At 38.6% G+C, this 27,350-nt stretch overlaps 1 protein-coding gene across 1 annotated transcript in view; it reads right to left on the bottom strand.

Moving 5' to 3' along the window:
* The window catches only part of fer1l4 (fer-1 like family member 4), a 50,128-nt gene that overhangs the window by 18,989 nt on the left and 3,789 nt on the right, over positions 1-27,350 (bottom strand). The window contains exons 3-29 of the mRNA XM_072666461.1: positions 25,431-25,519; positions 24,731-24,830; positions 23,628-23,722; positions 23,443-23,484; positions 23,064-23,228; positions 20,425-20,485; positions 20,081-20,212; positions 19,412-19,474; positions 19,217-19,301; positions 18,745-18,907; positions 17,107-17,290; positions 14,998-15,184; positions 14,214-14,492; positions 12,727-12,824; positions 12,208-12,316; positions 11,841-12,027; positions 10,608-10,728; positions 10,251-10,351; positions 10,073-10,160; positions 9,876-9,992; positions 9,431-9,583; positions 7,106-7,289; positions 6,563-6,687; positions 6,253-6,387; positions 5,138-5,311; positions 2,785-2,895; positions 1,910-2,071 (exon numbers count right to left, since the gene is read on the bottom strand). Coding sequence (XP_072522562.1) covers positions 1,910-2,071; positions 2,785-2,895; positions 5,138-5,311; positions 6,253-6,387; positions 6,563-6,687; positions 7,106-7,289; positions 9,431-9,583; positions 9,876-9,992; positions 10,073-10,160; positions 10,251-10,351; positions 10,608-10,728; positions 11,841-12,027; positions 12,208-12,316; positions 12,727-12,824; positions 14,214-14,492; positions 14,998-15,184; positions 17,107-17,290; positions 18,745-18,907; positions 19,217-19,301; positions 19,412-19,474; positions 20,081-20,212; positions 20,425-20,485; positions 23,064-23,228; positions 23,443-23,484; positions 23,628-23,722; positions 24,731-24,830; positions 25,431-25,519 — 3,510 coding nt within the window. The remainder of the gene's footprint in view (positions 1-1,909; positions 2,072-2,784; positions 2,896-5,137; positions 5,312-6,252; positions 6,388-6,562; positions 6,688-7,105; positions 7,290-9,430; positions 9,584-9,875; positions 9,993-10,072; positions 10,161-10,250; positions 10,352-10,607; positions 10,729-11,840; positions 12,028-12,207; positions 12,317-12,726; positions 12,825-14,213; positions 14,493-14,997; positions 15,185-17,106; positions 17,291-18,744; positions 18,908-19,216; positions 19,302-19,411; positions 19,475-20,080; positions 20,213-20,424; positions 20,486-23,063; positions 23,229-23,442; positions 23,485-23,627; positions 23,723-24,730; positions 24,831-25,430; positions 25,520-27,350) is intronic.

The following is a 27,350-nucleotide window of genomic DNA, read 5'->3' as shown; positions in this document are numbered from 1 at the left end:
TTTTGCTACTAGCCAGCATAGGAGCAGCACAGTGTCACCAGCAAAGCATTAACACCTGCAGTGGGGGTTAAGTGCCTTGCCCAGTAACACAACCAGCACTACCCAGTTGGATCGGTACCTACAAGGTTCTGGTTGTTCACTTACTTACTTCACTGGGCTACTACTAGGGTTGGACAAGATAATGGTAATACCGCATACTGCAGTATTTTGAAAACATGTTTGTATCTCCAAATGAGAACAGCATTTTAAAATTACAACATGTCTGATGTGTCACATTTCTGTTCTTTGTCTCTCTAGTACAGGAGGGTACCTGGAGGGCTGGATTCCTGTACAGTTTTTTTTATCATAGCAGACCTGATTCAACTGACTTATTAATTGCCAGGTTATGTAGGTCTGTTAGAGCAGGGAAATCGGCAAACTGTGCTGGACTCCAGCCCCTGTTGCCCACCCCTGGTCTAGGACATGGCCAAATAAGCTAATTTCCCCCATGTGCATTTGAGAGCCACAGAGTGGGGGTGCTATGGGAGCTAACTAATTGGTGATGTCACGCTCTGAAGACAGATGAGAAAAGCCTTCTGTAGTTGCAAGTTCAGCAACATGCTGAGTTCGACTGAAGGAGAGAGGAAGCCAACCTGGAGGAACCAGTCTGGATGACCATTTACTTGACTTTGTGCTATTAGATTTGAGGCTTTATTGGAAACTGTGTTCTCTGGAGTGATAAGGCTTCATCCAATACTTTTGGGATGAGTTAGAGTGGCCCTTGTGATCCAGAACTCATCATTCAACATCACTGAGCAATCGAGTCCTCACTGCATTGTTCCAACATTCACTCAACTCTGTGCTCTCACATATGAGGCTTTATCCTCTAGTGTGATCCAAATACAGCAGAACTGGTCTCATTTCACTTTCCTATCACTCCAGCATCAGTTGCTCGACTTTGCTCTCTCAGACACAAGTTTTATTCTCAACACTTGTGTCGGTAGCTCAGCAGTTAGTCAGCTGCTTTGGGCTGCCTGATACTTGGTGTATCTGTAGCCATGCTAGCTAAGCAAAGGCTAGCTTAGCGAATGGGCTACAGATCCAAAACCACAGGAAAAACTTTAAATTCGGCTTTCAGTCCATCACAACTTCATAAGTGGGCTTTCAGTCAGCCAGGCTGATTTTGTTCTGTGGTGAGCAGATTGTTGTCCTGATAACTGTGTTAACCAGCTGTTTAACATTTAGCTAGCTTTGTTGGCGGTAATACTTTGAGACCCTATGAAATAAGTGAATAACCTTAGCTACTAGTATCAGTACTAATTACTAGTACACTTATATTTATATGGATTCTTGAGTAAAGCAGCCTACATTTACTTTCTACTTTTTATTTTTTATTTTAGTCCTTCACATTTTGCTGATGATTCTGTTTGGCTGGTGATGCCATTTAGCTACTTAACTGTGTTTACAGATGTTCTGTTTAATTACTAACACAGGGCAACATGCCCACAGGGCACAGTGAAACTGTGTACTCTGTAGTGATGGAGCTTCATCCAATACTTTTGGGGTGAGTTGGCATGGCATCTGTGCTCCAAAATTCATCATCCAACATCACTAATACTCCTGCTTCTGAAAGCAATCAAATCCTCACTGCATTGTTTCAACATTTAGTTCAAAGCCTTTTTTAAAGAGTGTGTCACTGCAGTAAGGTACAAACAAGTAAGGGAACAAATTCTCTATTAATATCAATGATTTCAGAAGAAATGTTGGATGGGCAGGTGTCCAGAAACCTTGTGGAGACACAGTGTGGATTTAACGTCAATTAAAAGATCTGACTTTTGAATATTAATTATAAATAGATTTGTTTAGACATATGTGTTTTGAACACATATGCTTTGATAAATAGTTAGTTATTTAGTTAACAGACTCTCACCACATCAAAGTGTTTGACGATCTCTTTGAAGTTGGGGTCCTGTTTGTAGCTCTCAATCTCCCCCGACTCGATCAACTGCCCCGAGCACTCCATCCGCACCTGAGGCTTCTCCACCTCAAATAGGTTCACACGCTTCAAGTCCCGTAGACCCCAGTACAGCACCTGCAGCAGAGAGACGAGGTGTTTAAACCACTGTAGCACTAAGGGAAAAAAACTCTGAGAAGAGGAGAGTGGCTCAAGTGTGGGTACTTTACTACTTAGGGCACATTTCACATGAGAAACAGTAAAATTATGTGAACTTCCATCTTAAAAGCTGCTGCCCACTGGTCAAAAGACACCACTCAGCTTCCATAGGAAGCATTGCAGTGAGGACACCATTGGACATTCTACCTACTTCAAACTCACCTCAAGCTCAGGTTTTTTTTATTCTCTACACCTACTAATAGATTAAGTGCTAATATCATGGAATATCATACAAAAACATATGTGAGTTTTGAATAATTTATATAAAAAAAAATGTGTCACAAAACATTTATTTAGTATGTATCCATTTAGCTCTGACCATTCACAAGAACTGCATTTTGAATGATGTACAATACAGCGCTGCCTAAACAGAGATGTTTGATTTCATTCAAACAGATAAAGATGTAAAACTGAATACAAATATATATATAAATACAAATATAACTGAAACCCACAGGAATTAATGTGGAATTATTTGTTAAAACTATTTTTCATGTTTGGTGTCAGTATAGACCACCCTGAGGGGGTGTGAACTCAGGAGACTTTGGGCTGGTCTGCTGGAGATAACCCCGCTTTTATGCTCTTGTGCATTTTATAAATAATGACTGTTGCCCATGTTCTGATTATTGTACCTCAATCCTGAATTTCCTCAGAACAGGCCGCACTCCCTCAGGGATGATGTAATGCCTCTCTGCCTCCAGATACTCTGGTTCTCTTGGGTCCACATCTAGGGGCAGGGCTGGCTGGAGATACATACACTTCATCCATATACAGTGTGCATAAACAGATAGAAATATGCTAAAAATGACCTTGATTTACATTATTTACATGATTTAAATGTGCCAAAGTGGTGGCAAATGAATTTACATCAACACAATTGTAAGTTCCCTGGAACTGTGTTGATTTATCACATTTTATTCATTTAGAACCATATGTTTAAATAATTGTTCAGTGCATATAGAATACATATGCAGTACTGTGGAATTACTGGTGCATTCAAGTGTTAAACAGGTAGCAAACTTAAGAAACATATATTTTACTTCCATAATGATGCATTACTAGTCTGTATATTCTCTGATACCACAGTAAGTAGGCCAATATGTCTTTTTTGTGCTTGCTTTGTTATTTTGTCATTCTTGTCTTTTCTCATGGTTCTCATCTTGGATGTATTCCTCTGGTCTTCTGATTTTTGTTTGGTCTTTAGTTTTTTGTATTTTTCAGTAATTTGGGTTACTTTTGTTGCTGGTTCATTTGGAATATCTTGTTGTGCCTCAAGGTTTTTCCTTCTCTGGTTCCCATGGACTTAATTAACATCCCTCGCAAGTAAATTCTGTTTCCCAGCCTCCATCGCTACAGAGCGCTCAACCCACTAAGGGTTGACCGAGTTTGGTGTCAGAACAAAAAAAAATCACTAAGCAGAAGAAAACAGAAATGCAGGAGGGTGTTCTTCTCCAACAAAAGCTCAAGGCCCTCCTGCTGAGTAAATGCATGGAATCAGGCTACGCAGATGTCACAAGGCTCTCACAGCAGTAAATGATGCTCCTATCCTGTCAGTGTGCTTTTCAGGATTTCATGCAGGAAGGAAAGTGGAGAAAACACTTCAAGAGCCGCCTACTTCTGAGGGCTACACTGCAGGCCCACTTGAATCTGTGCCTTTCTGCTAAGCTTTGAGGACAACGCCACAGGCTTGCCTGCCGTTGAGGGTGTCACCACCAGGGCTTCTTCTGAGGATACTACCGCAGGCCCATCAGCCTCTAAAGGTGTTACCGCACTGCAGTATCACTGCAGGCCTGCCTGCCGACGAAAACGATGCTGCAGGCCCACCTCCCTCCAAAAAAAACACCATAGACAAGTTTACTTCTGTTGCAGGCTTGCCTGTCCGTGTGGACATATATAGCCCTGTCCTGCCCTTGTTTTATGCACTTGTGTCTGCCCTCCCTTTTCCTCCCTTATTTTATATTTAGCCAATTACCCAGCCCACTCATTAGTACTTTCCCCATCACGTTTAATGCTCCTTACACTGGGAGAGTAAGGACTGACACATGCCTCCTCCAACACATGCACAACCAGCTACTGCCTCATTGACTGCCACTGATGCAATGTCACCAGACAACCAACATGCATCAGAGGAACGTGCATGAGCTTGTTCATCTACCCACCCAGAAAGAACAAGGCCAATTGTGCTCTATCGGGATCCGGCTGCTGATGGCAGGCAGCATGCTCTGGGTTTTGAACCAGCGATCCACAGGTCAGAGTGGCAACATCTTTGTCTCTGCCTTTGTCACACTTTTTTTCTTAGTAATTCCACATACTTGTTCGTCTTCAGTGTGTTTAGTTTCGTTTGTTTCCCTTTGTTCCCTTGTTTGTTTGTTATACTTTGTTTGAGTGCCTTTTTTAATGTTCATTGGTAATCTGTAGTCTCTGTTTTGTTTAGCTCGTTTCAAGTTTTGTTAGTTCTGTGTTTGCCTTTGGTGTTTCTGTTTTACTGTTTATTTTCTTTATGGATTCCAATAAAACTCACATGCAATTGCATTCTGCCTCAAAGTGAGCTGATCTGTAACAACTGCTTCACCTGCTGACTCTCCCATTGATCCAAAAGGATCCAGTAGCAACACATGATTTCTCCTTTGTTGCACCTGCAGTCCCTTGCTATCCTACCACTGACCAAGTGCCCCAGGCAACCACCACAGACCCATTGTTACATGTACAACCATTTGCCACAGTTAATCACGTAAATTCAAAACAATATTTGCAGTGTAGATCCAATTTAGTAATTTGCCAATTTTCTAACTGCACAAGTTGGTGATGCACATTACATCAATAATATTTTATTAAAAATGTGGCTACAATAGACATGTACACAGTCTAAAACAATTGTTTTCTGTATTAGAAATAAACACTATCCTAAAATTGTAAGAGTATTTTTTTACTAACTGAGTAATCTGCATTCTGTCTACATTAACAGTCGGAGTCTGAGTTTCTGACCTCCCCAAAACCTGAGTAGTCCAGCTCAATTAGCTCAAAGGCAGCCAGCAGCTCTCCCGCTTTGCTCTTCCCTTTACTGATATCAAAGAACTTCAGCATGGGCTTCTTATATGGTTGCTCCACGAATTTCAGCTCTGGCTCTGCGAATGCTCGACCCAGAGGCTGTGGGCTCCCCTTGGTTAAAAGTCAAAACAGAACAATTAAAAACTTGCAAAATCTACTGCAAAATCTCTGTAAACCTAAATGTACATACAGTTGAAACCAAACGTTTACATACATTGTATAAAAAGACACTTAACCTTTTTTTTATCACTGTCTGCTTTTAAATCAGACAAAACCTTTGATTTTAGGTCAGTTAGGATTTTCTATTTGCTACACGCCAGAAGGCATCGTCACAAGTTTACTTATTGTGGCTTTTCTGGATAATGGCTGTAATGGCTTTGGAAGCTTTTGATAGGTTAACTGACACAATTTAAGTTCATTGGAGGCACATCTGTGGATGTGGATGTGTTTAAGGCACACCTCATGAAAAAATCTAAAGAAATCCGCCAATAAATCAGAAAGAGAATTGTAGACCTTCATAAGGCTGTTTCATGCTTGGGCACAATTACCAGATGCCTACAGTTGCCATGTTTATCAAACAATTATACACAAGTATTAGCTTGTGGAAGGATACCCAAAACATTTGACCCAATTCATATAGTTTAAAGGCAATGCCACCAAATACTAAGGAAATGTATGCAAACGTGTGACCTCGTAGAAAAATAATAAAATATCTCTCTCATTATTCCGGCATTTAGCAAAAAGAAATAATTTAGGTAATCCTAACTGACTGTATAGGTTTAGTCTGATTTAGGATCTGACAGGGAGAAAAATTGTGTATTTTTATACAGTGTGTGTGAACATCTGGTTTCAAATGTATTTGAAAAATCAAATATATACACAATTCCTGTTTAATTCAAATGTGGTATATCAGTCTAGATATAAAAGTTTATTTAGTTGTGGAAAGGAGCTTTAGCCAAGTACTAGAAGCTTGCTAATGTGGTTTATGACACTTCAATATTTCACTACTGTGAGAGAAGTGTGTGTATGTCTCATAGAACAGTAAAGCTCACTAGTTTGTTGTAGTCATAGATGTTGATGATGACCACAGGGGGGTCGTTCCTAAAGTCATCCTTACTGCCCTCCATCAGGATCTGATCATACAGCAGCAACTCACACCAAGTGGGGGACAGAGTCTCCTCCATCACCTACAATATACACACATACATACACACCAAAGGCACAAGGCACCAAACAATGCATTTGTATACTTGTATATTTTATATAGATACAGAGTATACAAATAGTGCTTATGTATGATAAATTTAACAGTATAATTAACATTAATAATATTGTTGTTTTTATAGTAGTAATTAAGCACACCTGTGTGACCTGGCACTGGGTGGAGAACACAACCTTAGTGAAAGGGTCTGAGAGGCCGTTATCGTCAGCAGCAATGATGCCTCGTGCTTGGTAGATGTGAGCACGCAGCTGGAAATATCGACTGTCTGCAGTAGCAGAGAACAGAGCACATCATTTATAAACATATTATTATAAATATGTTTTAAATATAGTTGATCTATCCACAGGAGATGAGACATGCTTTACAGAATATTGACAGAATATTTCTAGTCTACCTAATGACTAATTGTGACTAATTGTGAGTCAGTCTTTGTTCAATTGTCCATCTTAGGAAAGTGTTATTTATTTTATATAATTATATTTTATGTGTGTGGACGGTTACAGTTATAAATCTGGTCTGACGCAGTGGCAAATTCGCTTCCGACCTGCCTATTGAGGTTTGGCTACACAGTCCAGCTTGACAGAGTGGCATATTAAACTAAAACACTTTTCTAATCTGGGTAGCATTAGCTGTACAATACTACAGTTCAACACATACATGTAGCATATACATGACATACCTACCTTCCACTGCTAGCTTGGTAGGGGGCATATTTGGGGGTAATGGAGTACCAAAAGTTGCCCCTTCATATACAGGCCTGAACTCCGCAGGGAGGCTTGTGACACAGTTCTTTGAATACTTTGTGACGCCAAGCCACATGTAGACTTCCAGTTTGGCAAAGATCTCTCCCAGGGGTCCTCCAGGAGTCTAGAGAAAGTATTTAACGTTAACGTTAACGTAGTTAACGTTATAACAACACTCCAGTTGAAAGGCTGTTAATGATGTGTTTTCCTTACTTAGCAGCATTACTTACCAGTTGAAAGTGCACTGTCCTGCCCACTTCATTAAAGTTACATAGTGCAGTTTCTGTTGTGCTAAGCCCAGAGTAGCAACAATAGAGACACTATTCTCCCTATCACAGGTAAGTGGACATGTTAAAGCTGCTATTTTAAGGCAAAATGCTTCATACTGTTGCTTTATGCTCTTCTTGAAATGTAAGGCTTTTGAATGCAACACTATCCATACCTAGCTACAGTGAGACTGATATGATGGATGTGCTGTGCATCCAAAGAGCCAGATATACACAACCTTACCTAGCAATATTTGGTGTTGAATCAGTGTTAAAATGACGCTCATGTACGTGATTTCAGTGTTGTGAAGAATGAATGTTTATTGGATATCTGAAATGCAAATGCAATCTTAGCACATATGGCCCAGACTTTTATGGACACTGCTGAAAAATCAGCCCTCTTTTGTGATGGATGATTTTTAGCACAGTCAGAAAAGCACCAATCTAGACTTTGTTTCCAAATGTTAGTAGACACCTGCTCATTTAATACTAAAGCATGGGTGTAAATCAGAGCCAGATTATATGGTATACTATGAGGGCTTTAGAGCATGGAATAGAGCATGGTTGGTTGGCTGGGGAGGCTTTGAAAGTTGTTTGGTGGTACTGGTTGTCAAAAGTGGAATATCAGCAGGAGGCAAAGCATCAAAAACAGAAACAGGATGTCCTCGCACTCTGCTGCTCACAGCTGCTATGGGCTGCTTTATATACAACCTCTTTAAAAGACTGTTACTGAGCCTGCTAACCTGGAGGTTTAATCAGAACACTTTAAAATATAGCCTATATGTAAGTGCTGTTCCTGTTCCAATAAATCTCTCTGTGTAGGCTGAGCTCATATTTGCGCTAAACATGCTTTATACCCCTTGGCACTGGGCATGGTGATCTTAAGCTTATGTGTGGCAACTCCATTTAGTTTGTGTCAGTAATGAGTGCACCATAAAGTATTAGAGGTGTCTCAATACATACTTATTAATACATAGAGGGCCACACTTATAAAGTGTACCTATAAATTTACTGTGGCGTTAATAGGCAATAGCATTGCGTGAAAACATAGGGTTATTCATAATTGTTCATAATTACCAGTGTTTTCCTGAAGGTGTTACTGTTTCTTCTGCCACTTGCCACTCTTTTCCCTCATTTGCATGCCATGCTAACAATTTGTAAACCACACTGTCACACAATCTGACACCAAATTTCATACTGACTATTTACAATGGTTTAACTTTGCTCATTCCATCATAATAAAAAAATATAGAGACTGATGAGAGGCAATTCTGATGCTCCGTCATGGTATTAAAGAAATAAAGTCATAAACTCAAAACACACATGCAGTAAATCTTGCACTAAACTGCCTGTCTATCTGGAGAGGTTTTACCTCTATTTCATTGTCACAGAGGATGGAGGTTATTGTAACATTTAATATCAACATCATGATATTGTTTGTCAAACATTTTATTTTTTCCCATTGCTTATTTATTGTATTTTACGGAATAGTAAATCTGATTCCTCTGAAATGTGTGTCACTAACATGTGCCAGGCTATACTAGACATAGTAACATAGCATTTCACATAGCATTTAGCATTATACAAGCACTATATTGCTTGTTTAGTAATTTGTTCAATTTTAAAAGATACCATGAAACGATACACTGCGAAATAACACTTCAGTTGTAACTGACCTAAATCGCATGCTGCTTTTACAGTATGTAGGAATATAAACTTTCAGTTATGGCTATCACAAAGCAAATTTGCCAGTGTTAAATTTGCTGTGTATAACTACTTTCTAGGTAATGCTAAAGATTCAGCTTTAGGCGTCTCAAGGGCACCATATATGAAGGAGTCTTGGGCCCAATTCATTAATTTTACTCAAAATGTTAACTGAACATCTTTGGCATAATTTACAAAAATGCTAAATAGTAAAAGGTAATATAGGACTACTGGTCAAAAGATCAGTATTCACATGCACATATTTAACACATGTATAACACTGCCCTTGCCATACCTTCATGTAGATGGTGCTGACTTTGCCGCAGTCTTTGCCTTTCTCTTCTTCCACCAATGAAAAGAGGATGGAGTGTGCTGGAATTCGGGCATAGGCCACGCGTTTCCCTCCACTCATCATCCAAAGGAACACGTCTGGTAGAGTACTTTGGGGCTGCGGATACACACAAGCATACATACACACACACATTTGGTTTTGTACCAGAAATATGAATTATATATAAATGTATATATATGTATATTATATATGTGCCTGAATGTGATGTAATGTAACAATATTTCATGCATGTACTGTAAGCTTTCTAGGGTAATATGTTCCATACACCGTTAAAAAGAGTTAGTAACTTCTTTAGTAAAGATAATGGTTCTACATACACCCCCGACAAATAACCACCTTAAGCACGCACAAGTAACATTTGCAAATGCACAAGCAACAATCATATTACCTCTTTAGCAAGAAAGTGTATTCTCTTCAGTATGCGTCTAACATCAGCCATCTTATCTCTGACCGTTCGCCTGGTCACTCTCCTCCGCACCCTCAGAGCTTGTTTGGCCAGAATGATCTAAGCACAGGAAGATCATTTAGGTGCCTGAAGCACTATGCAGAGTGAAAATGAAGAAAGGGCATTGCAATGCATCTCACTATATTTCTCTTAATGAAGGTCGCACGACACTTGTCCAGGTTGTTTGGTCGAGACTGCCGCTTTCTGTCCAGGCTTGTGCTGTACTGTCTGGAGTAAGAAAGAGAAGCCTGTGTGTTATCAGCAGTGTAAATCACGGTATTAAGCAGTGATCGAATGTGCAGTCTAAATGGAACCTACTTGCAGGTGGAAACAAACTCCAACATGACTTCCATCAGGCGCTCTTTTGCATTACTTCTGGGTCTTTTTAGAAGCATCTCTACCTCATCAATGCCATACTCCTGCAGAAAAAGAATAATAATAATTTAATCACTCTCTTTATTATTATTTTTTTTTGTCTTTACAAAAAAGTGTCTCTTTTTGTTACATGTAAACTTATTTAAAGCCTTTGAGCTTCATATGATTCAGTTCAATTTAATGTCCTAGTAATATTTTATTTTGGGAAGCATTTTATATATGAAAAGTAATCATAATAACTATTATTATTATTATTATTATTATTATTATTGTTATATGGTCAGGCCATAGTGAACTTGCCAATCTGTCAGCCATCTTGGAAAGCCAGTTGCAGTTTTGGTAACGGAAGGTGTGATCCTCAAAGTAGTTCCATACATAGATGCAGGGTTTCTCACGTAGAAGAGAAATACAGCTGAAGGATCTGCAGGAGTAGAAGAGTATGTGTTGTAATGCTATTAAAATAATTACATCATTTACCATCATGCTAAGATACTTTTCATATTGAAAAGCCACATACTGTGGCTGAAACGTACTACAATGTTGCTGTCTGAACAAAACCTTGTATCTCCATCTTTTTGCATTTTGTCATATAATGTGAATCTGGCAGTTTTTCATTGTATTGTGTGAGAATTTCACAATGAATGGACTAATAGAAATGCTGAAATGGAATTTTGGAGATACGAAGTTTTATGCATGAAATTAACAATAAGATATTCACCAAAGTAAAATCCACATAGAAAAAAAGTCGTGGAATAGAATTATTCTGTGTAGGCGATTGCCATCATGATAAATATTAATTGTGCACAGAATGCAACTGTCATTAACAGTAAGAGTTAACCTTTCCTCCTGTGAGAGGTATTATAATTAGCTTTCACCAGTCGGTGAGGTTCAACGAATAGAGAGCCTCAACATTTACACTTATAAAGCAAAATAAACACATTAACATCTGGCATGGAGTAATGGAATTTTACACACTTTTAATTACTGTGTATTTCATAAGCATTAAATGTTGCATTGCTGTGCATGGACTAATAGTACTGATCTGTTTCATGACAGTATGCACTCTGCTGTAAAACTAAGTTTTTCTCTTAGTTTGAGACTTATTTTTTACTTTAAACCAAAGAGTGCATGGAAAAAGAACAGTAACACTTAAAAGTGAGTTATCTAACAGATCTCAGTTCCTAAGCTAAGAGATACGATACGATATGATACGATACAATACTTATATTGTCATTGCACAATGTACAACGAAATTGAGCAGCAATCCTTAAGGTGCTTAAACATACAATAAATAACACAACTAAAAAAAAAAAAATATATATACACACAAATTTACACAGATACTGGATATGCTCCACTCCAAGTTCCACTACTGTTCTGTGGATTTTTATGCATACTTTTTTGTTTGAGTCATTATTTAATTAAATTCACTAGATTTTTTACTTGAGTTAATAGGAGGTAAGAAATTTTCTCATTGGAATCCCTTTAGGCTTAAACCATCCTGTTCTGAGAAACACCATTGGGTGCACTTACCCATCATATTCTGTGGGCTGAGCTCGCCTAGGTGCTGTAATAGATTTGTCCAGAGGTCCCTGGACAGGTTCCTCTTTCTCCAGCTCATCATCAGACTCTAGCAGCGCCTGCCTGTCCTCTGTAAGGTCCTCTCGACTGCCACTCTTTTTTGACTTGACCACCACATCGGCCGTTTTACCATAGTTGCCTGGAATTGTAACAGTATGTAGTTAGAGCAAACGACACACTATTAAAGTGTGTATATTTAGTTCATACAAACATCAGACAAAAAATAGGTACTAGTAGTTATTAATCATGAAAGCGACAAACTCAAATGTGGTATATAAACTGGCTGAAATATTTTGAACATTGCAAATTTTAGTCACACCTATAGACAGCTCAAAGGTGACGTATCTGGAGCCAATGGATGGATCTATCATAGTTACTTCAAAGAATGAAGCAAACAGCAGGAATTCCTCCCTCTCCCCTGCAAAATTCTGTAAAACATGACCAAAGTATCACATCATAGAACAGATTTGTAGGTACCTGCTACAAAAATGCCCATTTCTGTTGGTGTACCTATGGGATTTCCAATTTAATGTAGCATCAAGCTCATGCTCAATCACTTTTCAATAATTTAATATTACATACAGCAGCTGGACCTTAAAAATGGACATTTGATACATGTAAGACATATGATGCATTTTTACTATTTCTTACATATGTTTAGTATGTTCAGCTGTCATTCAACCATAACAGTGATAGATTATTGCATGAATAGCACAATAAGTTTAGTATATTAGCACATTAATGCAGACTTCATGTGAATGTATGACTATAGAAATGTTTGTATTTTTCTACAGCTTTAAACATTTTCGCCATATCTTTTTCATAACATGTTTCTGACCTCAGGAAGAGGATGAATCTCCTCCACCTCCACAGTCACAGCTTCAGGAACCTCAGATGCTTCAGTTTCCTCCGCTGGACCACTCTGACCTTTAGCACCTGAGACACATGCATTAAGCCAGTGATATAGCAACACATATTTAAAAGCCCCATCATGGAATAAATAAAAGATGACCTGATTTTCAAAAGTCTTAAGGGAAATTAAGCTTATTAGCTTGTTTCTATTTTCATCATTTACAGTTTCAAAATAAAACAGAAGAAAAAAATCATTAAGAGGATTAATTGCCAAAGTTCAACCATAGAAATTCAGAATACAGTTTTACTACTGATCAATATTATGGCTCTGGACAGACTGTGTCAAAATAAGTAATTAATTCAAACACAGTACTAATACAAAACCCTTTCGAACTAAAAGCTAAAATTTCATGCTTTTTTATTTCATTTTAAATAAGGTACAGATTTTTGTGGTGCTTATTGCTATTTGGTAATAGAGCAATTCATAATCCGAATAATTAATTATGAATAATAATAATTATTAATAATAATAAAAATTAATTATTCACAAACACCTTTCCTGACTAATCTGTTATCTTATCTTTAACTTAATATTTTTAAAACTACTGTTTTTACTACTATTTTTTTTTAACTAATCAAAATAACAAAATACATCTTGTTCAGAGGTGGCCAAACTGTTCATGCAACTGTTTATATAATATTAAAGGTAAAGGTAAAGGTAAAGGTGCACGTATTTGTCACTGTACAGTGTACACTGTACAGCGAAATGTGTCCTCCGCATTTAACCCATCTGGTAGTGAACACACACTCACACATTAATAAATGACACTGTTTAATAATGTGGCTGGAACTCAAACAGTCCTGACTCCTCACACCCAATCATTCATCACAACACTAAATGTCTGTTTTAGAAACTCTTTGAGAGAAAGGTGATGTCACCTACCTGCAACATGTACATGTAAAGGAGCAACAGAGTGACAAGGACCCTACTCTATATTACAGTATGGCATGTAATTATCCAGTGAGGGTATCTTCACAGCTTCACAGATACTAAATGAACTTGAATACGTTTGAATAATTTAGTCCTGTTTTCAGTTACTATTAAAGATTTATAAGAACAGTGATTTTTTATGTGATCTCATACTGCATATTATATGGAATCCACTGAAAAAAAAGAAAAGGTTCTCTAAGGAACAAAAAATTGTTCTCTCTACAGCATCACTCCAAAGAACCCTTTGAGCAAAATTTTTAAGACTGATTTTTATATTAGATTTTTCATTATTTATAAGTTTAGTATAAAAACTAAAGCAAAAGAAACTAGAGTTTCCCAGACAGGGATAAAGCCTAGTCCTGGACAACCTTGTCCTTTCAGTGAAGAATCTTCTTTCAGCATGCTGTGTAATCCAGGACTAGGCTAAATACCAGTCTGAGAAACCACTCTTAGAGACTAAGGAGGGTTAAGGCCTTTTTTACCATTGTTGTCCTTCCCCTTATTTTCTTTGGATTTCTTGCTCTTGCGTTTGAAGGTCAGTTTGCTGAGTGGACTTTTGATGTTAACAATGGATTTGTTCTCCACCACAGCAGCAGTCGGTGAGGAATAAATCTCCACAGTCAAAGCCAACAGCACACGGCCTCTGTAGAATATTCCATCACTCAGGCCTTCATTCAGATCCTGGTGGATGTCCCTTAGAGTGGAGTTCTGAGGCGAGCCATACAGGTTTACCCAGGATGGTCCAAACGTAGGATTAAACCCTAAAACAGTAAAATGAGGTTAGTCTGGGGACTTAATTCAAGCTAGTTCAAGGCAAATCCACCTAATCATAAAGGGGGTCAGTTGGGCTTCATCATTCCAATGCATTCAATGGAGCTCCATCACTCCAACTCATTTTACATGTGTTCAGTGGATATTCATCACTCCAACTCATCTTAAAAGCATTCAATAGAGCTTCATTGTTTACCTCATTTTAAAAGTGTTCAATAGAGCTTCATCCCTATAAGTCATTTTAACGGCAAAAGAGTTTATTGCTACAGCTTTGCTGCTCTGTATTGGGGAACTCTAGAACCTCTCACTTTGCATTCTACACCGTGAGCTTACAATTTTACCCTCAATGCTTTAAATTCTGAATAAAAAATGGGTAGCTTTGAGACATTAATTTTAAAAGTTTAAATACAGCTACAGATGCAAATACAAAGATGTCATCTGTATCTACACATTTATAATGTAGCATCCTTTGCAGCAGTCCTTTTTAAACAATACCATTTCTGTTGGGGTTAGAGATTTGCTGGAGGTCCAAAAAGTGTGTGGCCACAGCCACATCACCCATGTTGGAGTCATCAAGGATTTGAACTTTAATCCGCCGAGCGAGAGGAGGAAACTGCTCTATGAAGGAGATCTGCTCGTTCCACTCGGGAGCATTGGTGTTGCTTTCCACTGACGTTTCTCCCTAAAAACAATGACCTTCAGTGAGACAAAACAGTCACAGCTTTTGTATGTTAAGATCAAATTGTGAATCAGACTGCATAGTTCAAAGTTTTTCTTCTCTGCGTCCGAAAAACACTGGGTGGAGGGTTGGTTCCTTGACTTGGTGTTAGATAAGAAGTACATTAGTTAATGTTTTGTCCGTGTTTGCTATGTGCTCATAAGGAAAGACGTAGACAGAAGATCAAATATGGGCACCACAACCCATTTAACAAACACATGCACCACAAACCATTTAGCAAACACCCTGCTGCTATTTTGTGTGTGTGTGTGTGTATTTGTTTATGTGTCAGTTATGGTGAGATAGTGATCTGTCAGTGACCCCTGTGTGTATATGTGCTTGTGTGTGAATGAAAAGATGAAAACCATTATCCTGGTTTGAGCCTTATGTTCAGAGAAGAAGCCAGTAGGAAAAGCTGTCAGTTTCTGGGAAATCAAACTGTGTAAACACAGCACTCCTTTATGGTCAAACCGCAGGTAACACACACAGGCAAAAATAAACGTCACACTGGCCTGATGAGTCACTGCACTCCACTTTGAAGGTTCTGAAAAAACACAATCTTCTCCTTTTTCTTAATGTATCAGTGATAATCACCCATGACATGCTAATGCTAATGCAACTAACAAGTAATTATACCCCACCAAAAAGCACTGTGCAAACTGTATGCCTAAATCTTTACATTCTTGCCTTAAACCAATTTAAGCCTTCTCAAATAGACTTACTCACACTTTCTGGCCACTTTAAGGTATTGGGACACACCTCTTAATCACTAAATCCAGGTGTGCCAACCAGTCCCATTGCCACATGTTTATAAAAGAAGCACCTAGCCATGCAGTCTGTCTTTACATACATTTATGAAAGAATGGGTGGTTCTAAAGAGCTCACTGAATTTGAGCGTGGTACCGTAACAGGATGCTACCAAGTCAGTTTCTTCCCTACTACAAATTTATTCCCTCTCAGATATTCCACAATCAATTTGTATATGATTAGGAACCACAGCAACCCAGCCACAAAGTGGCAAACCATACATAGCGAGGATGCCGAGTGCTGAGGTACATAGCGCATGAAAGTCACCAATACTCTGCTGACTCAACAACTACAGCTTTAAAACTCTGTGCACTGGGAGCTTCTTGGCAGGGGATTCCATCCCGTTTTTCATGGGCTGGTCTAGGCCCTTTAGTTTTTCAGCTTCAGCATACATAGACATTGTGGATATTGCATGCTTTCAACTTTGTGAAAACAGTTTGGGGAAGGCCCTGTGCTCCAGTGCACAAAGAAAAGACCATAAAGGCATGGTTAGGAGATCCCTGACCTCAACCTTTGGGATGAATTAGAACGGAGACTGCAAGCCAGGCCCTCTCATCCAGCATCAGCGTACGACCTTACAAATGCTCTTGTGGATAAATGGGCAGAGAACTTCAAAATCTTGTACAAAGCCTTTCCAGAAGAGTGGAAGTGTATTATTACACCTGTATCTATCACAGTTTCTGACATAGTGTTTTCTATAAAAATTAACACTGCAGTACCTGCCATCCAGAAAGGTTTACATTACCACCAGAGTATATTATGTCAATTTGTAAAGATAACAATATGTCATACAGTGTCAGAAACCATATCAGCAATTGTATGATGATGTAGGTATGCTATCTGTGAAATTATAACTGAGTACAATCTTGTTATCCTCATAGCTGCAGTGTGAAACTAAAGACGCAAACTTCAGATGCCAAACATGTCTTGCCTGACTAACTACATTTGGAGTAAGAAATAGTGTTTTTCAAATCACTTTAATCCTGTGTTTGTGCTGTAGTGGGCATAGTACACTTTGTGAATGTAAACCACTACTGTGTGTAAATAATAAAAGTCAGTGACTTGGCCAGCAAACACACCTGCTGGCCAGCAAACGTGATCTGCACATAAGGGTCAATGAAAACCTTCTTCTCTCCCATCATTTTGGAGAAGCTGCCCAGAAATCCAGCATTCATGCTGGGCAGGTCTTCCGCCCGGTAGATCTTCAGCAGGAATTTGGCCCACGGCCGCTCCACTGGCATCCGCTTAGGGAGCAACAAGTTTCTATTTGGAGAAAAATAAACATTTACAGCCCAAAGCCCTTTACTGCATACATCACTCTATAGATGCTATGTTTATCACACATTTGTTTCATGCTATATATGCAGGATCAGTAACAATTCAAAGAATGCATGATTGGGTTCAATATGATATAGTGTCAGTGTCTTGTTTAAGGGCACTTTTAAAAACAGCAAAAACAAAGAATGCTTAAAATTGCTTTACAGTGGCATAGTGGATTTTGCCTGACCCATTCAGAATGGCTTTTTAGGATTAAAGTAACACTTAAAAAAAACTGCCACAAACCAGTACAACCAGTACAACCACCTTGACCAAACTGATTAACCCTTAAACTCAAATGAAAACATACGCTATGCTGGTCAAGAGCTTGCTTAATAGCATAGGATATGTTTTCGCCAGAATGACCAGCTTTTCAACCCCTTTGACCATCAAAAAACAGTAACCAGCAAAAGCTGGTCTTGAGCTAAATTTGTCAGCAGGGTAGCCACAGAGTTACATTTTACAATATACACAGCTAAGAAGTACATAGAAATGTGTATATGTATTGTATAGTATACTTACTGTTCATGCACATATACTCACTGATCAGACAAAATATTACGACCAATGACCTGATATGCTTAATATGTCCACTGAATGCTAAGGCATACAAGACCTCTGAAGGTTCCTCTAAAGTTATGTAAGATGCATCCTACAGATTCCTAATCGGATTAAGATCTCAAAAATTTGGAGGCCAAGTCAACAACTAGAACTTGAGTTCTTCTATTGCTTCAAGGACCAGTTATAACACTGGTGTTACCACTGTGAACAGTTTTGATGTTGGACTGGGCTTAGCATGGGCCCTGTGACTTTTCAGCAGTAATTTCACAGACTTTTCACAGATTTCTGTGATTTGTACAACAGCCATTCAGACAGATAGGACCCAAGGAAATAGCCTTTGTCACTCTTGTGCATCGAATCACCCTGTTACAGATTCTTGTTTTGTCTTTCATCAGACTGCTGTCGTTAAGTACTCACTACTTCTGACTACTTGTCTTCCCATTTGTTGGCATTTATGATTCGGCACTTGTGAAAGTTGCTCAGATAAGCAAATTATAATGATTTAATTCACTTCATCTGTTCTTAAATTGTTGGCTCATTGGTGTTTTTGGTATTTGCACACTTGTGTATGTCCATGTATCTATTAAATTATGAATAATAAGTAATTATCTGCCATATGTTTGGTATTTCTGTTGTCACCAACAGCAAGAAAACAACATTTTTACTTGCTGAATAAATATTTTGATAAACAACAATGAAAAAGCTTAAAAAGAAATTGTAGCACTGCAGCAAAGCATCAGTAAACATCATGTTTACCCAGAATGAAGATTCTGTAGTAATTAGGTTGTAAAAACTCCCAGAGGGGAAAAAAGCAATCATGTCCCAATCTGCCTTCTCACCTCTCAATGTCCTCGTTCTGGCTGGTGACTGGAGGCAGACTGGCGATGCCCATAGGGTCACCCTTCATCATCACACTCAGCGTGCACTTCACATAGCCCTTTACCCCAGAGCGAGTGTCCTTAGGGTCTGTGAGCGGAGCCCATTTCTGATAAAAACGATGGTCTGCAGAGAGAAGATAAGAACTTGCTCAATGGCTCTAGTAATTACTGTTAAAGTGCTGCCTCTATGGAGCCCAGTAATTAGCCCAAAGCACAAAGCAGTGATGAGTTAATTACCATCATTAAAGCAGCGGCACCCCATTATCATCTTCCCACAAATGTGATACATTTTAGTTAAAATGGGACAAGATCGACACACAGATAAGTGCCTCTCAGTTCTTTTGAAGACTTTTTTTAAGGTCAATGCACTTTATCAGCATTAACATAATTAAATGTGTTATTTGCTTTGAATCTGTTCAGACAGTCATGGTACCTGGCTGCTGGTAAACTGTGCTGATGTCTATCTTGAAGCTGCCGATGCGGGTCATCAAAAACGCCAAAACTTTTTTGTGAACCACCTGAAATTTCAAACATACATCCTGACATCTTGTCAGCTTGCAAACATATTTTCTGAGACAAGCCAGTTCCAATGCATCTGTTCCCAAATTAATTTGCAAGACGGACTTACAGAGATCTCAATAACTTTATCAAAAAGTACATCTTGTGTTTCCTGGAACTCAAACATGAAGTTCTGAAAGACAAAAGAAGACGTAATGTTAGTCAATCATTTTGTACAAAACAACTGTAGGGTCCTGTCCTGAAAGGGCAAGGCCCAACTACTTCTATTATTTACACTTCATTCCATCCACATTTGCTCCATATTCTCCACATTGCATTGGATGTATTGAGAGTTATTTGTTCCTCCTAATTCAATGTGCTCAGGTACTGATTGTACTGCATGAAATTAAATAGGCAAGCCCACAATGAGGGCTGTCCATTGCTCCTGTCCATTGCTCCATTGCTCAATCTATTGACTATGGAGGAAAAACACTCCTTATAAGCATACATGTATATATACATATGTATATTATTATTATTATTATTATTATTATTATTATTAAATATTGTGCAATAATACTATTAAATGTTATAATAAATACAAAATGAATTATTATAAGTAAATTATTAAATGTACTTATATTTAAATTACTTTATACTTAAATTAAATTTTTATTCTATAAAAAAAAAAAACCGCCAGCATTCTAATAATAATCTCCAGTAATTTTCCAGTGAGAAAAAATAAACTGTTGTTTGCATCCTCTATGTCCTTGAAGGTTTTTTCATGCACTGCTTATACCTCATTGTAGAATGGACAGTTGGTGGACTTCTGAGTGGCTGTGTGCTTCTTCTCATGTCCCACGGTGATGTACACAGCCGGGTTAATGTTCACACCAACCAGATTCTGAGCCTCAATCACATTTACATTCACCTGAGGACATCACACAGTGTGTAAGGTGATCACTTTTTTTTAGCTATTAGTTTTCCTTTTAGCTTTAATTTCAGCTTCTGTTTGGTGTTGTAGTTCTTTAGGGCCTGACTGATTGTTGTTTGAAAAAACTGCAATAGTACTTTTAAATGAGTACAGATCACCACTCTAACCACCTCTGAAAACCCAGTTCTGCAATACATTCTATAACTCACCTGGAAACTCTTCACCTTGGGGGCTGCAGCAAGCTCATGCTTCGATAAAGCTCGACAGCGACTTAACATGGAGATAAATACAGGATATTACTATGAGATTATGTGATTATCTCTAATCTAATATGACAAAAAAGTGGCACCATGAGCAACACATATTCATGAAAATGAAATGAAATACTGGGAATACAACTTTATAATAATACTTTATTTGTATCCAAGTCAGTTTCTGAAGTCATGTTTTGTTCATCACAGAAAAAAATGAAGGGTTAGTTTTTAACTTAAAATACTAAACCAATTAGCCTTAGTTTTCTGGACTGTTGATGCTGAAGAAATGCTGAAAAATAACAGGTATGAAGAGTACTGCCAAATTGAGAAAAGTTATTAAAAATGATTAAATGTTATTAAATGATTCTTGTTTCTACTCATATTATGGGTACAACAATATGAAAATGCTATGACTAAGGTACCCCACCTCTATAATAATTACTGCTAGCACCCCTCACATTGAAATTCTTTATTTCTTTATAAAAAATCTTTATATAGTTACATATACAATTATTTATATATAGAAATTCTTTATAAAAATGTTTTATTTGAAATGTCATCAGTAAAGAGACACAGAGCTGTCATCTCCTTTTTCACTTCTAACAGCTGACTGAAATCTATACCACAGCTTGTATTCACAAAATGGGTTGCACCCATTGCAAATCAAAATTTGAGTAAGTCACTTTTTCAATATGAGTACTCGTAAAATCTGTCTGATGAAAAAAGCCATTTCACTTAAATGGGTTGGGGACCCCAAACATGAAAAAGAAGTTTGCTTCCAGTGATGATTAATGTTGCTTCTTGCACTATAACTGCCCATAATCACTCAACTTTTCCACCCAAATGTAGAAAAAAAGCATGTAGACTCTAGAAGGCCTAAGCAGCAGAAGTCTTAGATTGGCTTGCTATTCAGTTTGCTTTTGTCTAATTGTCCAATGTGGAAAATTCTGATTGAACAAACTTCCTTGAAAAATACAGTGGGGAAAAAAAGTATTTAGTCAGTCACCAATTGTGCAAGTTCTCCCACTTAAAAAGATGAGAGAGGCCTGTAATTGACATCATAGGTAGACCTCAACTATAAGAGACAAAGTGACAAAAAAAAATCTGAAAATCACATTGTCTGATCGCACATGTCTGATTTTTAAAGAATTTATTTGCAAATGGCTGTCACAGACCTGTAACTTCTTCTTTAAGAGGCGTCTCTGTCCTCCACTCATTACCTGTATTAATGGCATCTGTTTGAACTCGTTAACAGTATAAAAGACACCTGCCCACAACCTCAAACAGTCACACTCCAAACTCCACTGTGGTGAAGACCAAAGAGCTGTCGAAGGACACCAGAAACAAAATTGTAGACCTGCACCAGGCTGGGAAGACTGAATCTGCAATAGGCAAACAGCTTGGTGTGAAGAAATCTACTGTGGGAGCAATAATCAGAAAATGGGAGACCTACAAGACCACTGCTAAACTTCCATTGATCAGGGGCTCCACGCAAGATCTCAGCCCGTGGGGTCAAAATGATCACAAGAACGGTTAACATTCCCACAACCACATGGGGGGACCTAGTGATTGACCTGCAGAAAGCTGGGACCAACGTTACAAAGGCTACCGTCAGTAACACACTACGCCGCCAGGGACTCAGATCTTGCAGTGCCAGACGTGTTCCCCTGCTTAAGCCAGTACATATCCGGGCGCGTCTGAAGTTTGCTAGAGAGCATTTGGATGTTCCGGAAGAGTATTGGGAGAATGTCTTATGGTCAGATGAAACCAAAGTAGAAACTTGTTGTGTTTGGAGGAGAGTGAATGCTGAGTTGCATCCAAAGAACACCATACCAACTGTGAAGCATGGGGGTGGCAACATCATGCTTTGGGGCTGGACTAGGACGACTGGTCCGTGTACATGAAAGAATGAATGGGGCCATGTATTGTGAGATTTTGAGTGCAAACCTCCTTCCATCAGCAAGGGCATTGAAGATGAAACGTGGCTGGGTCTTTCAGCATGACAGTGATCCCAAGCACACTGCCAGGGCAACAAAGGAGTGGCTTCATAAGAAGCATTTCAAGGTCCTGGAGTGGCCTAGCCAGTCTCTAGATCTCAACCCCATAGAAAACCTTTGGAGGGAGTTGAAAGTCTGTGTTGCCCGCCGACAGCCCCAAAACATCACTGCTCTAGAGGAGATCTACATGGAGGAATGGGCCAACATACCAGCAATGGTGTGTGCCAACCTTGTGAAGACTTACAGAAAACGTTGACCTCTGTCATTGCCAACAAAGGATATATAACAAAGTATTGAGATGAACTTTTGTTATTGACCAAATACTTATTTTCCACCATTATTTGCAAATAAATTTATAACATTTATTTTTTTAATTTTGTCTCTCACAGTTGAGGTCTACCTATGATGTCAATTACACACCTCTCTCATCTTTTTAAGTGGGAGAACTTGCACAATTGGTGACTGACTAAATACTATTTTTCCCCACTGTATGTCTTTCCTCTAAAGTTATTACTACAGTTTGAAATCTAAGAAGAGTAGAAATTTAGCATGAATGTTACGTCTTTTAAATACACTTGACATCTATAGACAACTCACCTCAAGATAGGGGTAAATGTCATGCTTGCACTTTCCAGGTCTGAAAAATCATAATCATCATCATAGTCATCATCATCATCTTCATCTCCATCTTCATTGTCTATCTTCATCAGACTGCGTCCGAGCATCCTGGCATCTCGATCTAACTGCTGCGGCCTCAGGTTTCTGAAAATCGAAGGTCACACGATCATGGAGATTTAAGGGTAGATTCTACTGCTAAGGCAATTCAGTGGAAATCAGATGAAGACTGAGCATGAGCAACAGAAAACAAAAATTAGACACCAAATTTCAAGACAACTGCACACTTCTTAAAATTAAAAACGAATTTGATTTTCAATGAAGATACAAACTCTGTTCATGTGAGAGCAGATGTACATACCCAGGCTCAAGAAAGCCTGTGTTCCTAATGACCAGACCTGATCTGTGAATATTAAAGAAAGAACAGATGTATATAGCTTTTAATGGCACCAGAACTGAGTGCATTGTTGTACAGACATCTTTTATAAAGACATAAAAGAATGCATAAATTAATAGATGGATGAATGCCTTTGGTTTGTAACTCACTCATCGCTGTCCTCCACCTTGGTGAAATCTTCACTGCTCCATTCCCCAGCTGCCCCTTGCAGAGGATGATACCTCACATCCAGCTCCACATATATCTAAACACAGGCATGAATCAGCACACACAATTTTAGAAAAAAAATATTTCTAAAATCTAGAAGAATAGTCAATCTTCCCAAGAGTGAACAGCAAGTGTGAAGTGTTGTGGTGAAAATGTGATGCTATGCTGCAAAGGACCTGGAAGTCTTGCTACCATTCAGGGACCTATTAATTGAACTCTATATCAGAGAATTCAAGAGAATGTCAGATCATGTACATGAACTAAAGCTCAAGCGCCATTGGGTCATTTAACAAGATAATGCTCCAAAGTACACAACCAACTCCACCTCACAATGGTTAAAAAGAAATATAATTAGAAATATAACCTCTTGAAAGGCCCATTCAAAGGCCTGACATAAACCCTATGAAAGGCAGGAAGTGGGTCATGGTGTTGCAAAACACTAATTAACAGCTACAGAAAGCATCTGGTAATAGCGGTGTAACCAGCTACTAAAATAAAGTTTAGAAAATATATCAGTTTCTCACACAGGGGGTGCTGTTTTTAATTCAGAATTTTAGGCCGTGGGTAATAACCTTTTTACAGCACTGTATCAAGTTTCATCATCTAGTGTGAAGCCTTCCCAAAAGAGTAGAGGTTGTTACTAAAGCAAAAGGGAGAAAACATCCTATTAATACCCTTGATTTCAGTTGACACACTGGGTGAGTAGATGTCTGCAAACATTTGCACTTCTGTAATAATGCATAATAGCTTGACCCAATGAGAAACCTATAGTATTGTCTTAGTAGTAATAGTAATAGTAATAGTAATCTGTAAAAGTTGTGCAGTAATCCATTCATAATTAAATGTTCACACAATGTACATGGCAGCTGGAGTGTCCAAAATATGACATCTCAATAAAAAAATAATAATACATCAAAAATAATAATAAAAAAAACACATTTACTAATTTATTGATGTTTCCTGTCTGTGTGATGTATGATTCTAGCTGTGATGATTAATGAAAGCTCAGTGTTGGTTAGGAAGGTTAATAGCTTTAGTAACTCACATCAGTCAAGCTGTAATTGCTGTCTGTGAGCGGCTCTCTTAAAACCAGCCTTCCTGCTGTAACCACATGCTGCAGACTGACCACCAACTTCCCCAAGAGCCTGTGCAACCACAAACACCGACACAAATTGCACCCACTAAAAAAGCTGAAAATAACATATCCACATTTCCATACAAAAGCATAACTTAAAATCCTGATATCAAAAATATCAAATGATTTTGTCATAAACTGTAAGACATTAATTATATGTGTTCCTGTGGTCAGCATTCAAAAAGAACTTTAATTGAACTGCAGTTGAGTTAAGAGGTAAAAAAAAAAACTAAAAATATGTATTTAAGTATAGTATAGTTTGTATTGATGTATAGTATAGTTTATAGTTATATAATATATAATTCATTATCAGTTTCACCACATATCATAGTTAAATTCACTGTTTGCTTCAATACGATACAGTGTTTTCCCAGTTCAACATTTCATCAATGTAGCAAAAAATATTGTGTGCCTAAAAAGTACATTAGAGCATTCAACAGGTTAAAGGTGCAATAATATTTCAAAATCTATTCCAGTTTTCCTAGCAGCATATTAACACAAAGAGAAAGCTGTTTAATAGTCATAATCACTGAAACTTGCCAGATATCAAGCAAGCATCCAAGCTGATGCACTAGCCAAAAGAGAGCATGCTAGTCACACAAACACTAACCTGTTACTGAACATCTTGCTGCAGTTGTACACACTGATGGACAACACCTCATCCTTCAGGATCTTCCCATAGTGTGGCCATCGAAAGTTCTGGACACATTCACACAGTGTTAGCAACAGACAAACTGATTCATTGGAAGGACCAAGAGTAGCCAACTGTGACTTTTTTGGGGGGCTACATGTTTGATACACACTAACAAGGAGTTGTGTGACCTTGTACCGTTTCTTACATGACTGTCTGAAAATGAGTAGATCAGTTTCCATTGGGTACCAACTAATTCCATACAACAACCTGAGTGCAAACCTGCCTGGGAGCTTCTCTGCATTGTAGATTCCTAACCACTAATCACACTGCACCCACAAAGACTTCTCCCCACACTCACACTACACTTGTATTCACACACTCACACCTATCCAGTGACTAAAAAAGTATTTAGTCAGTCACAAATTGTGCAAGTTCTCCCACTTTAAAAAATGAGAGAGGCCTGTAATTGACATCATATGTAGACCTCAACTATGAGAGACAAAATGAGAAATACAATTCTGAAAATCACATTGTCTGATCACAAGATCACAAGATTTCTGGCTGTCACAGACCTGTAACTTCTTCTTTAAGAGGCGTCTCTGTCCTCCACTCATTACCTGTATTAATGGCACCTGTTTGAACTCGTTAACAGTATAAAAGACACTTGCCCACAACCTCAAACAGTCACACTCCACTATGGTGAAGACCAAAGAGCTGTCAAGGACACCAGAAACAAAATCTGCAATAGGCAAGCAGCTTGGTGTGAAGAAATCTACTGTGGGAGCAATAATCAGAAAATGGGAGACCTACAAGACCACTGCTAATCTCCCTCGATCAGGGGCTCCATGCAAGATCTCAGCCCGTGGGGTCAAAATGATCACAAAAACGGTGAGCAAAAATCCCAGAACCACACGGGGGGACCTAGTGAATGACCTGCGGAAAGCTGGGACCAATGTTACAAAAACTACAGTCAGTAGCACACTACGCCGCCAGGGACTCAGACCTTGCAGTGCCAGACATGTTCCCCTGCTTAAGCCAGTACATATCAGGGCGCGTCTGAAGTTAGAGAGCATTTGGATGTTCCGGAAGAGTATTGGGAGAATGTCTTATGGTCAAAGTAGAACTGTTTGGTACAAACACAACTAGTTGTGTTTGGAGGAGAGTGAATGCTGAGTTGCATCCAAAGAACACCATACCAACTGTGAAGCATGGGGGTGGCAACATCATGCTTTGGGGCTGTTTCTCTGCAAAGGGACTACGGCGACTGGTCCGTGTACATGAAAGAATGAATGGGGCCATGTATTGTGAGATTTTGAGTGCAAACCTCCTTCCATCAGCAAGGGCACTGAAGATAAAACGTGGCTGGGTCTTTCAGCATGACAATGATCCCAAGCACACTGCCAGGGCAACAAAGGAGTGGCTTCATAAGAAGCATTTCAAGGTCCTGTAGTGGCCTAGCCAGTCTCCAGATGTCAACCCCATAGAAAACCTTTGGAGGGAGTTGAAAGTCTGTGTTGCCTGCCGACAGCCCCAAAACATCACTGCTCTAGAGGAGATCTGCATGGAGGAATGGACCAACATACCAGCAACGATGTGTGCCAACCTTGTGAAGAATTACAGAAAACGTTTGACCTCGGTCATTGCCAACAAAGGATATATAACAAAGTATTGAGATGAACTTTTGTTATTGACCAAATACTTATTTTCCACCATTATTTGCAAATAAATTCTTTAAAAATCAGACAATGTGATTTTCAGAATTCATTTTGTCTCTCATAGTTGATGTCTACCTATGATGTCATTTACAGGCCTCTCTCATCTTTTTAAGCGGGAGAACTTGCACAATTGGTGACTGACTAAATACTTTTTTCCCCACTGTATATGTATGGTACAAGT

This window comes from Salminus brasiliensis, chromosome 21 (assembly GCF_030463535.1).
Source record: "Salminus brasiliensis chromosome 21, fSalBra1.hap2, whole genome shotgun sequence".
Taxonomy (NCBI): Eukaryota; Metazoa; Chordata; class Actinopteri; order Characiformes; family Bryconidae; genus Salminus; species Salminus brasiliensis.
This window is presented reverse-complemented; position numbering and strand designations above follow the sequence as displayed.